The sequence below is a fragment of the Oncorhynchus clarkii genome, chromosome 10, assembly GCF_045791955.1.
Source record: "Oncorhynchus clarkii lewisi isolate Uvic-CL-2024 chromosome 10, UVic_Ocla_1.0, whole genome shotgun sequence".
Lineage (NCBI taxonomy): Eukaryota > Metazoa > Chordata > Actinopteri > Salmoniformes > Salmonidae > Oncorhynchus > Oncorhynchus clarkii.
The window spans coordinates 69,902,867-69,916,972 of record NC_092156.1 but is presented as its reverse complement, the minus strand read 5'-3'; the positions used below and the strand labels follow the sequence as shown (position 1 = coordinate 69,916,972).

Sequence of the window (14,106 nt, the reverse complement as noted above, 5' to 3'; positions counted from 1 at the left end):
AATGTGTGAGTTATTACAGGTGAAAATTCTAAACATCCTTATGAATTTATATTGATGCAGTGGCGAACCAAAGTACAGTAATTAAGAATTGAAATGTCCCTTTGCCTCTCAACAAGATATATTTACTGTTTATAATAGAAATACAACAAATAGTGTAATGCTTTTTACAATTTTTAAATATTGTTTAAAGCAAATATCATGTTTATAATAGCTACAACATTGTTGTGGTGGAGCACTCCTGTACAGTAGGTGGCGCATATGATCACATGAAAGTGATGAGGAACAGGAAAAAATAATCTCATCCGCAAGCTAACGTTACAAACAAAGCTAGCTAGCTATCGATGTTCAGTCTCTGATATTATTGTATTTGTTTGAATAGCTTGCTAGATAACTATATATCGTCATAATATAGAAAACATAAAGACTGTTTTTATATTGAAAAGGGGCCAAAAGCGTCGGGGGACAATGTCGGGTTCCGTGGTCGAGTTCCAGGCGCAGATAGCCTCAATCATGGAGGTGCTAGCCAACGCGGCTGTAACCGAAATCTGCAAAGTTGTTGACGATGGCTATGCGGTTGTACACATGGAGATGTCCCAAAGCCACAAGGACAACGAATTTCTCCGGAGGAAAATGAAATTGATGGAACTTCAGATCGCGAGGTTTCGAGCAGATAGAACAAAGTTTTCAGAGGGGTCCGTCCAAAATCGCTTTCATGGAATACGCCTCCTAAACAGACACAACCATCGAGAGACTGCAACGACAGGTTGGTGATGATGATGAATTTGACAGTGTGCACATAGACTAAATTACATGAATCTTCAATTGATCCTATCCATCAATTGTGTTTTACAAAGTTCAAAGCAAGCATAATACACTGCTCAAAAAAATAAAGGGAACACTTTAACAACACAATGTAACTCCAAGTCAATCACACTTCTGTGAAATCAAACTGTCCACTTAGGAAGCAACACTGATTGACAATAAATTTCACATGCTGTTGTGCAAATGGAATAGACAGCAGGTGGAAATTATAGGCAATTAGCAAGACACCCCCAATAAAGGAGTGGTTCTGCAGGTGGGGACCACTTCTCAGTTCCTATGCTTCCTGGCTGATGTTTTGGTCACTTTTGAATGCTGGCGGTGCTTTCACTCTAGTGGTAGCATGAGACGGAGTCTACAACCCACACAAGTGGCTCAGGTAGTGCAGCTCATCCAGGACGGTACATCAATGCGAGCTATGGCAAGAAGGTTTGCTGTGTCTGTCAGCGTAGTGTCCAGAGCATGGAGGCGCTACCAGGAGACAGGCGAGTACATCAGGAGATGTGGAGGAGGCCGTAGGAGGGCAACAACCCAGCAGCAGGACCGCTACCTCCGCCTTTGTGCAAGGATGAGCACTGCCAGAGCCCTGCAAAATGACCTCCAGCAGGCCACAAATGTGCATGTGTCTGCTCAAACGGTCAGAAACAGACTCCAGGGTGGTATGAGGGCCCGATGTCCACAGGTGGGGGTTGTGCTTACAGCCCAACCCCGTGCAGGACGTTTTTCATTTGCCAGAGAACACCAAGATTGGCAAATTCGCCACTGGCGCCCTGTGTTCTTCACAGATGAAAGCAGGTTCACACTGAGCACATGTGACAGACGTGACAGTCTGGAGACGCCGTGGAGAATGTTCTGCTGCCTGCAACATCCTCCAGCATGACCGGTTTGGCAGTGGGTCAGTCATGGTGTGGGGTGGCATTTCTTTGGGGGGCCGCACAGCCCTCCATGTGCTCGCCAGAGGTAGCCTGACTGCCATTAGGTACCGAGATGAGATCCTCAGACCCCTTGTGAGACCATATGCTGGTGCGGTTGGCCCTGGGTTCCTCCTAATGCAAGACAATGCTAGACCTCATGTGGCTGGAGTGTGTCAGCAGTTCCTGCAAGAGGAAGGCATTGATGCTATGGTCTGGCCCGCCCGTTCCCCAGACCTGAATCCAATTGAGCACATCTGGGACATCATGTCTCGCTCCATCCACCAACGCCACGTTGCACCACAGACTGTCCAGGAGTTGGCGGATTCTTTAGTCCAGGTCTGGGAGGAGATCCCTCAGGAGACCATCCGCCACCTCATCAGGAGCATGCCCAGGCGTTGTAGGGAGGTCATACAGGCACGTGGAGGCCACACACACTACTGAGCCTCATTTTGACTTGTTTTAAGGACATTACATCAAAGTTGGATTAGCCTGTAGTGTGGTTTTCCACTTTAATTTTGAGTGTGACTCCAAATCCAGACCTCCATGGTTTGATAAATTTGATTTACATTGATAATTTTTGTGTGATTTTGTTGTCAGCACATTAAACTATGTAAAGAAAAAATTATTTAATAAGAATATTTCATTCATTCAGATCTAGGATGTGTTATTTTAGTGTTCCCTTTATTTTTTTGAGCAGTGTACATCCATGATTTATGTCATGTCAAAACAGTTAGGGCCCAGCTGTATTATTGACATTCAATATATGACGTATCATGCTTACTTTGTACTGTCAACACAGCTAGGATCCCTCTAGCTCTATATACACATTACACACGTCATGAACGTATTATGCTTGTATTGTTCTTTGTAAAACAACATTGATGGATGGGATCAAATGAACCCCCTTTATTTCCAGGACCTACTTGGCAAAGCAGAAACAGACTTTCCAACAGGAGTTTTGGGAACAGCAGCATTCAAAGAGACAGACAGCCCATAGACGTGGACAAAGACGATGTCTCTCCATCAAAGCATATGGATGCTACAAGTGATGAGGTACAGTTGAAGTCGGAAGTTTACATACACTTATGTTGGAGTCATTAAAACTTGTTTTTCAACGACTCCACAAATTTCTTGTTAACAAACTATAGTTTTTGCAAATCAAATCAAATTGTATTTGTCACATACACATGGTTAGCAGATGTTAATGCGAGTGTAGCGAAATGCTTGTGCTTCTAGTTCCGACAATGCAGTAATAACCAACAAGTAATCTAACTAACAATTCCAGTACAGTATATACATATGAGATGAGTATGTAAACAAAGTGGCATAGTTAAAGTGGCTAGTGATACATGTATTACATACAGATGCAATAGATGATATAGAGTACAGTATATACGTATACTTATGAGATGAATAATGTAGGGTATGTAAACATTATATTAGGTAGCATTGTTTAAAGTGGCTAGTGATATATTTTACATAATTTCCCATCAATTCCCATTATTAAAGTGGCTGGAGTTGAGTCAGTGTGTTGGCAGCAGCCACTCAATGTTAGTGGTGGCTGTTTAACAGTCTGATGGCCTTGAGATAGAAGCTGTTTTTTCAGTCTCTCGGTCCCAGCTTTGATGCACCTGTACTGACCTCGCCTTCTGGATGATAGCGGGGTGAACAGGCAGTGGCTCGGGTGGTTGTCCTTGATGATCTTTATGTCCTTCCTGTGACATCGGGTGGTGTAGGTGTCCTGGAGGGCAGGTAGTTTGCCCCCAGGAGAGAGCCTTACGGTTGTGGGTGGAGCAGTTGCCGTACCAGGCGGTGATACAGCCCGCCAAGATGCTCTCGATTGTACATCTGTAGAAGTTTGTGAGTGCTTTTGGTGACAAGCCGAATTTCTTCAGCCTCCTGAGGTTGAAGAGGCGCTGCTGCGCCTTCTTCACGATGCTGTCTGTGTGGGTGGACCAATTCAGTTTGTCTGTGATGTGTATGCCGAGGAACTTAACTTGCTACCCTCTCCACTACTGTTCCATCGATGTGGATAGGGGGGTGTTCCCTCTGCTGTTTCCTGAAGTCCACAATCATCTCCTTAGTTTTGTTGACGTTGAGTGTGAGGTTATTTTCCTGACACCACACTCCGAGGGCCCTCACCTCCTCCCTGTAGGCCGTCTCGTCGTTGTTGGTAATTAAGCCTACCACTGTTGTGTCGTCCGCAAACTTGATGATTGAGTTGGAGGCGTGCGTGGCAACGCAGTCGTGGGTGAACAGGGAGTACAGGAGAGGGCTCAGAACGCACCCTTGTGGGGCCCCAGTTTTGAGGATCAGCGGGGTGGAGATGTTGTTGCCAACCCTCACCACCTGGGGGCGGCCCGTCAGGGATTCCAGTACCCAGTTGCACAGGGCAGGGTCGAGACCCAGGGTCTCGAGCTTGATGACGAGCTTGGAGGGTACTATGGTGTTAAATGCCGAGCTGTAGTCAATGAACAGCATTCTCACATAGGTATTCCTCTTGTCCAGATGGGTTAGGGCAGTGTGCAGTGTGGTTGAGATTGCATCGTCTGTGGACCTATTTGGGCGGTAAGCAAATTGGAGTGGGTCTAGGGTGTCAGGTAGGGTGGAGGTTATATGGTACTTGACTAGTCTCTCAAAGCACTTCATGATGACGGAAGTCATCGTAGTCGTTTAGCTCAGTTACCTTAGCTTTCTTGGGAACAGGAACAATGGTGGCCCTCTTGAAGCATGTGGGAACAGCAGACTGGGATAGGGATTGATTGAATATGTCCGTAAACACACCAGGCAGCTGGTCTGCGCATGCTCTGAGGGCGCGGCTGGGGATGCCGTCTGGGCCTGCAGCCTTGCGAGGGTTAACACGTTTAAATGTTTTACTCACCTCGGCTGCAGTGAAGGAGAGGCCGCATGTTTTGGTTGCAGGCCGTGTCAGTGGCACTGTATTGTCCTCAAAGCGGGCAAAAAAGTTATTTAGTCTGCCTGGGAGCAAGACATCCGGGTCCGTGACGGGGCTGGTTTTCTTTTTGTAATCCGTGATTGACTGTAGACCCTGCCACATACCTCTTGTGTCTGAGCCGTTGAATTGAGATTCTACTTTGTCTCTATACTGACGCTTAGCTTGTTTGATTGCCTTGCGGAGGGAATAGCTACACTGTTTGTATTCGGTCATGTTTCCGGTCACCTTGCCCTGATTAAAAGCAGTGGTTCGCGCTTTCAGTTTCACGTGAATGCTGCCATCAATCCACGGTTTCTGGTTTGGGAATGTTTTAATCGTTGCTATGGGAACGACATCTTCAACGCACGTTCTAATGAACTCGCACACCGAATCAGCGTATTCGTCAATGTTGTTGTCTGACGCAATACGAAACATATCCCAGTCCACGTGATGGAAGCAGTCTTGGAGTGTGGAATCAGATTGGTCGGACCAGCGTTGAACAGACCTCAGCGTGGGAGCTTCTTGTTTTAGTTTCTGTCTGTAGGCAGGGATCAACAAAATGGAGTCGTGGTCATCTTTTCCGAAAGGAGGGCGGGGCAGGGCCTTATATGCGTCGCGGAAGTTAGAAGAGCAGTGATCCAAGGTTTTGCCAGCCCTGGTTGCGCAATCGATATGCTGATACAATTTAGGGAGTCTTGTTTTCAGATTAGCCTTGTCGGTTAGGACATGTAATTTTTCCAACAATTGTTTACAGATTATTTCACGTATAATTCACTGTATCACAATTCCAGTGGGTCAGAAGTTTACATACACTAAGTTGACTGTGCCTTTAAACAGCTTGGAAATTAAAAAAATTGAGGTCATGGCTTTAGAAGCTTCTGATAGGCTAATTGACATCATTTGAGTCAATTGGAGGTATACCTGGCCTACCTTCAAACTCCGTGCCTCTTTGCTTGACATCATGGGAAAATCGAAAGAAATCAGCCAAGACCTCAGAAAAAATTTTGTAGACCTCCACAAGTCTGGTTCATCCTTGGGAGCAATTTCCAAATTCCTGAAGGTACCACATTCATCTGTACAAACAATAGTATGCAAGTATAAACACCATGGGACCACGCAGCCGTCATACCACTCAGGAAGGAGACGCGTTCTGTCTCCTAGAGATGAACGTACTTTGGTGTGAAAAGTGCAACTGCACATTGGACAAAGATCATAGTTTTTGGAGAAATAATCTCTGGTCTGATGTAACAAAAATAGAGCTGTTTGGCCATAATGACCATTTTTATGTTTAGAGGAAAATAGGGGATGCTTGCAAGCTGAAGAACACCATCCCAACCGTGAAGCACGGGGGTGGCAGCAGCATGTTGTGGGGGTGCTTTGCTGCAGGAGGGACTGGTGCACTTCACAAAATAGATGGCATCATGAGGGGGGGAAATTATGTGGATATATTGAAGCAACAACTCAAGACATCAGTCAGGAATTTAACCTGTTTTGGAGACTGGTTATTGTTTGAAATTTTGGATGACTGAAGTGTCCAAAGTAAACCTTAACATTCTTAAAATTAAGTGGTGATCTGAATTTTTACTTGGATTAAATGTCAGGAATTGTGAAACTGAGGTTAAATGTATTTGGCTAAGGTGTATGTGAACTTCCGGTGTATGTGAAGTCCCAATTTTAACAGACGATTTCAAACGGTCACAGACTTGTCTGTTTTAGTCTCGCACACCAGACACTTCCGCCTGGGGATGAGGTTATGTCTGAATAGACGTGTATGTACCAGCACATTCTAACCAGTGATGTAGTGGTAAAAATAGGTGGGTAAACTCTTATCACCTATACTTTCCCCTATACATCCCCCTATACTTTCAATGCATTTTTGCACCAAAGGTTTGTAAAGGCATGTGTAAAATACAGAAGGTGGAGTTTACCCTCCACTACACCACTGATTATAACGCAATAGCAAAAAGGCAACTGCTATGAATTTCACTAAATCCCATGTCATGCCCATATCTCCATTCAGTAGATAGTGTATGCTCTGTCTCACTCACTCATCTCTCCCACTTAACCCCATCAGCAGTCAGCAGAGACAGAGGAAGGGCAACCAGACCTGCTGATCATCAAGGTGGAGGGAGAAGCTGATGACCAGGACTCTAGGATCAGCCACCCAGCTAGAACAATGAAGGGCAGCGGAGAACTAACCACCCAACCGGCTGCAGCCACCACAGAGGACTTCGCCTTCCCCAGAGGCAACAACAACTACAACACCGCTATGGAGGTCAGTGGATCTGATGCCGTCCTCCTCCAATCAGAAACAGGGACTGTGAACCAGGGACCCCAGCAACACACAGAATTTGAACTCCATAGCAGAGAGACATAGTCTGGACACAAAGTGTGACATGAACAGGGACCTCAATCTCCTCATCAGCATGCTTCAGTTCAGCTGGTGCCTAGCCGAACCGTACGAGTGTGCTTGCATACTCCCTTAAAAGACCTTCGCTTAAAAAACAAGAAAAATGCGGCAATTGTACTGTTTGTCCATTTATAAACACCGTAGCCAGCCTATACCTCCTCAAAATGGTCCGATTGAAACTAAGATAACTCAAGAAATCTTCATTTCAATTTGCAATTTTACATCTAACTAAAATGTTTGGTGCAGTAGTTTTCAATGAGAAAATGTGCATGAAAACGTGTCGTCTCTTGAATGACAACAATTACTTTATTGAAGAATCCCTATTGTTGACCAATCACCAACGAAGGGGCGTAGACTTCCGCTCTGAACTTCAGCATGCCTCCAGAAAAAAAATTCTGTGCCCAAATGGCTGAAAAAAAACCTCACGAAGTCCAAAACGGACAACATTGTCACATAATGTTGTCCTAATATATGCACGATCTCAACCGAACTGTTTTCGACTGGGAAGCATGCAGACGCCTTAGGAGACTCTTTAAATAAAGCCACCCATCTTGACACAAGAAATGTAGGTGAGGCCAACAAAGCTAGATATTAAGCCTCCATAGACACTCTGAAATACCAGGAAGAGGAGCTCAACAACCAGCTCATATCTCACTTCCTGTCAGCCATTTTAGACCAAGCTCCACAACTTCCTCTTACTCGAGTAATCTTGCCACAGATATTAGACCTGGCAATGTAGAACGACCTTACGGTTGCCCGAACTGCCATAGGAAGTTTGTCCAAGAGTGACTTGCGGCGGCATGTGGCCATCCACACCAGAAAGCGATCATTCTCCTGCACGTTGTGTGAGAAGAGCTTTGTGTGCGCCAGCCATCTCCAAATGCACCAGAACGTCCACAGTTGTGGAGAAGCCCTTCAGTTGTGCACATTTTGGGCGCAGGTTCTCCCACTCCAGCAATCTGAAAAGACATCAGAAGCTTCATCATTGAGAACTGACACAGATAGGGCTGTGACTGTCAAGGAATTTTGGATGACGGTAATTGGTTATAACTGTTTGAATTGTAAAATACTCACATTTTCTCCTCAGCTCCTGACTTGTTTCAGCAAGGAGCAACAAAGTTTCATCACTTCAGAGAGTCCATGTTACAGCAGAAACCATAGAGATCCTATTAAATTACTAGAGGGGCTATAACACTCAGTTCTAGAATGGAGTGAGAATGGCAGCCGTTGTGGTCAGGGAGAAATCCAATCCGGTCTAATTGGAACAGATGGCAGTAGAGGCAGAGGTGATGCATTTCCTGCTTTTATGAATTATAAAAGCAAGGCATATGATATATCAGAAATATAATGATTGTTAACCTAATATATTGTCATGAAATTATAAATACAGTTTATACAGGTTTTATACACATTTTCTGTATAAATAGTCTCTAAAATATATATAAACAGACCATAAATGTCTCACTGTTTGTTTTCTTGGAAAGCTGTGAATGTTATAATATGATACAATATCAGTACTTATTGCATTTACAACTTGTATAAGACCTATCATCAACTGACGTCAGCCAGTGTATGGCTGTGGATTGACTGCACTGTTTGTATGGAATGTTGGCATATTGGCAGTTCATTTGAACAATTATTGGAAATCATTCCACTTAAACTGGCTGGCTAGCTAATAAATATCGCAGCACACTGGCTGACCGTGGTTGACAAACTCACTGAACAAAATGGCTGACCTTTTATACTGTTATAAGACCTTTCATGTCCATTCTTGTGTTCTAATTCCTAATTCTATGGCAGAAACGGACTCAACTACACAAATACCCGGCCTTCCCATTTTCAGTCAGCTGTTGCTTCCCCCCAAAAATATCATTATTATATACAGTACCAGTCAAAAGTTTGGACACATCTTCTCATTCAAGGGTTTTTCTTTATTTTACTATTTTCTACATTGTAGAATAATAGTGTAGACATCAAAACTATGAAATAACACACATGGAATCATGTAGTAATCAACGTGTTCAACAAATCAAAATATGTTATTTGAGATTCTTCAAAGTAGCCACCTTGATGACAGCTGTGCACACTTGTCATTCTCTCAAACAGCTTCACATGGAATGCTTTTCCAACAGTCTTGAAGGAGTTCCCACATATGCTGAGCACTTGTTGGCTGCTTTCCCTTCACTCTGCAGTCCAACTCACCCCAAACCATCTTTATTGGGTTGAGGTCAGGTGATTGTGGGGGCCAAGTCATCTGATTCAGCACTCCATCACTCTCCTTTTTGGTCAAATGTCCCTTACACAGCCTGGAGGTTTGTTAGGTCATTGTCCTGTTGAAAAACAAATGATAGTCCCACTAAGCGCAAGCCAGATGGGATGGCGTATAGTTGCAAAATGCTGTGGTAGCCATGCTGGTTAAGTGTGCTTTGAATTCTAAATAAATCACAGACTGTGTCACCAGCAAAGCACCATCACACCACCTCCTCCATGCTTCACTGTGGGAACCACACATGCGGAGATCATCAAATTTGGACTCATCGGACCAAAGGACAGATTTCCATCCGTCTAATTTCCATTGCTCATGTTTCTCGTCCAAGCAAGAGTCGTCTTCTTATTGGTGTCCTTTAGTAGTGGTTTCTTTGCAGAAATTCGACCATGAAGGTCTGATTCACGCAGTCTCCTCTGAACAGTTGATGTTGAGATGTCTGTTACTTGAACTCTGAAGCATTTCTGAGGCTAGTAACTCTAACGAACTTCTCCTCTGCAGCAGAGGTACCTCTGGGTCTTCCTTTGCTGTGGCTTTCCATTTTTGCGACTGCACTTTCAAAGTTCTTGACATTTTCCTGATTGACTGACCTTCATGTCTTAAAGTAATGATGGACTGTCGTTTCTCTTTGCTTATTGGAGCTGTTCTTGCCATAATACGGACTTGGTCTTTTACCAAATAGGGCTATCTTCTGTATACCACCCCTACCTTGTCACAACACAACTGATTGGCTCAAACGGCTTAAGAAGGAAAGAAATTCCACAAATGAACCTTTAACAAGGCACACCTGTCAATTGAAATGCATTCCAGGTGACTACCTCATGAGAGAGAGAGAGTGCCAAGAGTGTGCAAAGCTGTCATCAAGGCAAAGGTTGGCTACTTTTGATAAATATCAGATCTCAAATATATTTTGATTTGGTAAAAAAAAAAAAAAAATACCACATGATTTCATAGGTGTTAGTTCATACTTTTGATGTCTTCACCATTATTCTACAATGTAGAAAATAGTAAAAAATAAAGAAAACCCCTTGAATGAGTGGGTGTGTCCAAACTTTTGACTGGTACTGTATAAAAACGGTTATGACGGTCTTCATCCATAGCCATCGGTTACAGGGTTCTACGGTAATTGTGCCAGCCCTAGACACAGTAGCAAGAGATTCCTATGGGGAAAAAAGTATGGATTAGGTTTGTCAGTTAGGTTATAGCAATACACTATTTGTATTATTTGTTTTGTATTTACATTATTATTTTAAATTCTTCATCATTGGGAAGGGCTCGTAAGCATTTCAAGGTGACGTCTTCACCCGTTGTATTCGACGCATGTGACAAATAAGACTGCTTTGAAAGTACTGCCTACTTCCTGGATCATGTCCCTCGCTGTTTTTGAATGGGATTCAAGAGTTATATAATCAAATTCATGAAAACGCGTTCATTTAAGATATATCTCAAGTTATAAACTGAATGGTTCGAGCCCTGAATGCTGATTGGCTGACAGCCTTGGTATATGAATTTGTATACCACGGGTATGACAAAACATGTTTATTTTTACTGCTCTAATTTAGTTGGTAACTTATAATAGCAATAAGGCACCTCAGGGGTTTGTGATGTATGGCTAAGGGCTGTGTCCAGGCACTCTGCATTGCTTACTGTAAGAACAGCCATTAGCCGTGGTCTATTGGCCACATACCACACCCCCTCAGGGCTTATTGCTTAATTATATTGGTATTAGTGGATTAATTTACTTCTAGCCCATGTATTTTATGATGGTTTAAGCAAAATACAGAAGGTGGAGTTTACCCTCCACTACTCCACAGATTATAACACAATAACAACAAGACAACTACTATGAATTTCACTAAATCCCATGTCATGCCCATATCTCCATTCAGTAGATAGTGTATGCTCTGTCTCACTCACTCATCTCTCCCACTTAACCCCATCAGCAGTCAGCAGAGACAGAGGAAGGGGAACCAGACCTACTGATCATCAAGGATGAGGGAGAAGCAGATGACCAGGACTCTAGGATCAGCCACCCAGCCAGAACAGTGGAGGGCAGCAGAGAACCAACCACCCAACCGGCTGCAGCCACCACAGAGGACTGCGCCTTCCAGCCCAGAGGCAACATCTACAATAACAACTACAACAACACCGCTATGGAGGTCAGTGGATCTGACGCCATCCTCCTCCAATCAGAAACAGGGACTGTGAACCAGGGACCCCAACAGCACACAGGATTTGAACCCAAAGCAGAGAGACCGAGTCTGGACACAAAGTGTGACATGAACGGGGACCTCAATCTCCTAAGAGATTCTTTAAACCAGGTGTGGAGAGAGGCAGTAGCGACTAACGATGGCACCTCTGCTGCTCACACTAAAGTAATGGACCTAGGGAGTGGCCCAGAAACACAGACCAGCTCAGACATGGAAATGAGAAGTGTAGTGTTAGAAAACCACAGGTTTTCCCCCAAGTCATTCCATTCTTCATCAGAACATGTGATAGTGATTGACTCTGTATCCACTGGCCAGCAGGTAGATAGAGGTTTCGAGTGGGGTCAGGTGGGTACAGCTACTACACCACAGGACAATGGGACTGGAAATAAACAGGGAGTGGGAGGGTTTAACAGAAATGCACCAATGATTCACCCCAAATCGATGAGAGACAACACAACGCTTTTGGTAGCACCTGGTTTCCATCCTACAGAGAAAAATACAGGCATGCATCTTGACACAGGAAATGCAAGTGAGGCCAACAAAGATAGTTGGTCTTCATTGGCAAGCTTCCATAGACACTCTGAAATACCAGGAAGAGGAGTTCAACAACCAGTTCCTGCCTCACTTCCTGACGGCTATTTTAGACCAAGCGCCACAACTTTCTCTCACTCCAGTAATTTCGCCTCACACTTTAGACCTGGCACTGTAGAACGACCGTACGGTTGCCCGAACTGCAATAAAAAGTTTATCCACGAGAGCGACTTACGGCATCACATGACCATCCACACCAGGAAGCGAGCGTTCGCCTGCATGTTGTGTGAGAAGAGCTTTGTGTCCCCCAGCAAGCTCCAAGTGCACCAGAACGTCCACACTGGGGAGAAGCCCTTCAGTTGTGCACAGTGCGGGCGCAGGTTCTCTCATTCCAGCAATCTGAAAAGACATCAGAAGCTTCATCATTGAGAAGCGACACAGAATCAAGAGATTCTATGTAATAAAAAAAAAGCTATGGATTAGCATTATGTCAGTTCGTTTTACAGCAACACGCTGTGAAAGTCCTGCCTACTTCCTGGATCATGTACCTTGCTTTTTTTTATGGGATTCAAGAGTAAATAATCAAATTCGTGAAAACGCTGTCATTTGATATACATTTGGGTCCAAAAGTATTTGGACAGTGACACATTTTGTTGTTGTTTTGGCTCTGTACTCCAGCACTTTGGTCATATTTATGATTTTTATGCCGAAAACTCTCACTCATCATTATTCACGATTTCATTCATGATTATCTGCAATCATGGTAGCATCCATATTAATGTGGACGTGTTTAGAAACACATTCTATTCTTATTTACAATAAAAGTGACTCCAGAATGACACAATACATTATGTACCATTCACAGCTTCTACCCTCAAGCCATTAGACTGCTAAACTGTTCATCAAACGGCTACCCAGACAATTTGCATTGACCCCCTTTTTTACACTGCTGCTACTCGCTGTTTATCTATGCATAGTCACTTTACCCCTAACTACATGTACATATTACCTTGACTAACCTGTACCCCCCTGTATATAGCATTGTTATTGTTATTTTATTGTTACTTTTTTTTTTTTATTTTGTGCAAATATTTTCTTACTTACTTTAAAATAAATTCTGCATTGTTGGTTAAGGGTAAGTAAGGATTTCACGGTAATGTTTACTACACCTGTTGTATTCGGCGCATGTGACAAATACAATTTGATTTGATTCTATTGGGTACAAAATAATCTGTAAAACAACCAAAACAAACTGCAAATGCATCCAACAAGTAGAGTCACACGTTTGATGAAGGTAGGAATATCGCACAAATATGATCAATGGTTCATTTGATAGAAGACAACCTATCTTGACATTGTCAAGTATTGAAATCTGGCACGAATCCCAGACTTTTTTTGCCATCAAAAAGTCGTATTTCTCTTAATTTCCAATGTAGTGAGAGTGGTTTTATCGCAATGGTACATCATACCGGCCAAATTTCTACCTTCTTGAACGGCAATAGCTCCTATACACATGAAAACGCCTTACCCTTGGTATCGATAGAACATCGCTCACACAAAAACAATATAACATTCAAAATTGATGAATCTTTCCTGTAAAGGTTACAGCCTGTAATTTAACCTCCTAGTCATTGTATCATTTTAAATCTAAAGTGCTGGAGTACAGAGCCAAAACAACAACACAACATGTTCACTGTCCAAATACCTTTGGACCTCACTATAAACAGGCAAAGGTGTGTGAATCATGTTGGACATATTGGAATCAGAATAAAATTGATTTACACCAAAACAGTCTTTATGGGCATAAGTGTTTTACATCATTCTAAAAAAATTATCTAATTTACTCAATTCATACATTAACCACCATCAAATGATATTATTGCACCTATATTGGATTTTGGACACCATATTGGATTTGAGGTCAAATCTAGGGTGCCCCCAAAAATAATCGGTGAATTAATTACATGAGTAGGGGCATAAGATACAAAATCCGTCAAGGAACCTTGGACCCAAAATGTTTA

At 43.2% G+C, this 14,106-nt stretch overlaps 1 protein-coding gene across 2 annotated transcripts; it reads left to right on the top strand.

Annotated features, from left to right (window-relative positions):
• Positions 1–264: 264 nt before the first annotated feature.
• LOC139419088 (uncharacterized) lies at positions 265–13,874 on the top strand. Of its 2 annotated transcripts, none has more exons than XM_071169008.1 (4): positions 265–763; positions 2,650–2,786; positions 6,743–6,943; positions 11,288–13,874. In XM_071169008.1, exons 1-4 carry the CDS (start codon positions 466–468, stop codon positions 12,512–12,514), a joined length of 1,863 nt encoding a protein of 620 aa, XP_071025109.1. In that variant the 5' UTR covers positions 265–465; the 3' UTR covers positions 12,515–13,874. The 2 variants fall into 2 exon arrangements, with proteins under 2 accessions (XP_071025109.1, XP_071025110.1); XM_071169009.1 differs by having other exon boundaries at positions 267–763; positions 6,746–6,943; positions 11,288–12,758.
• The last annotated feature ends 232 nt before the right edge of the window (positions 13,875–14,106 follow it).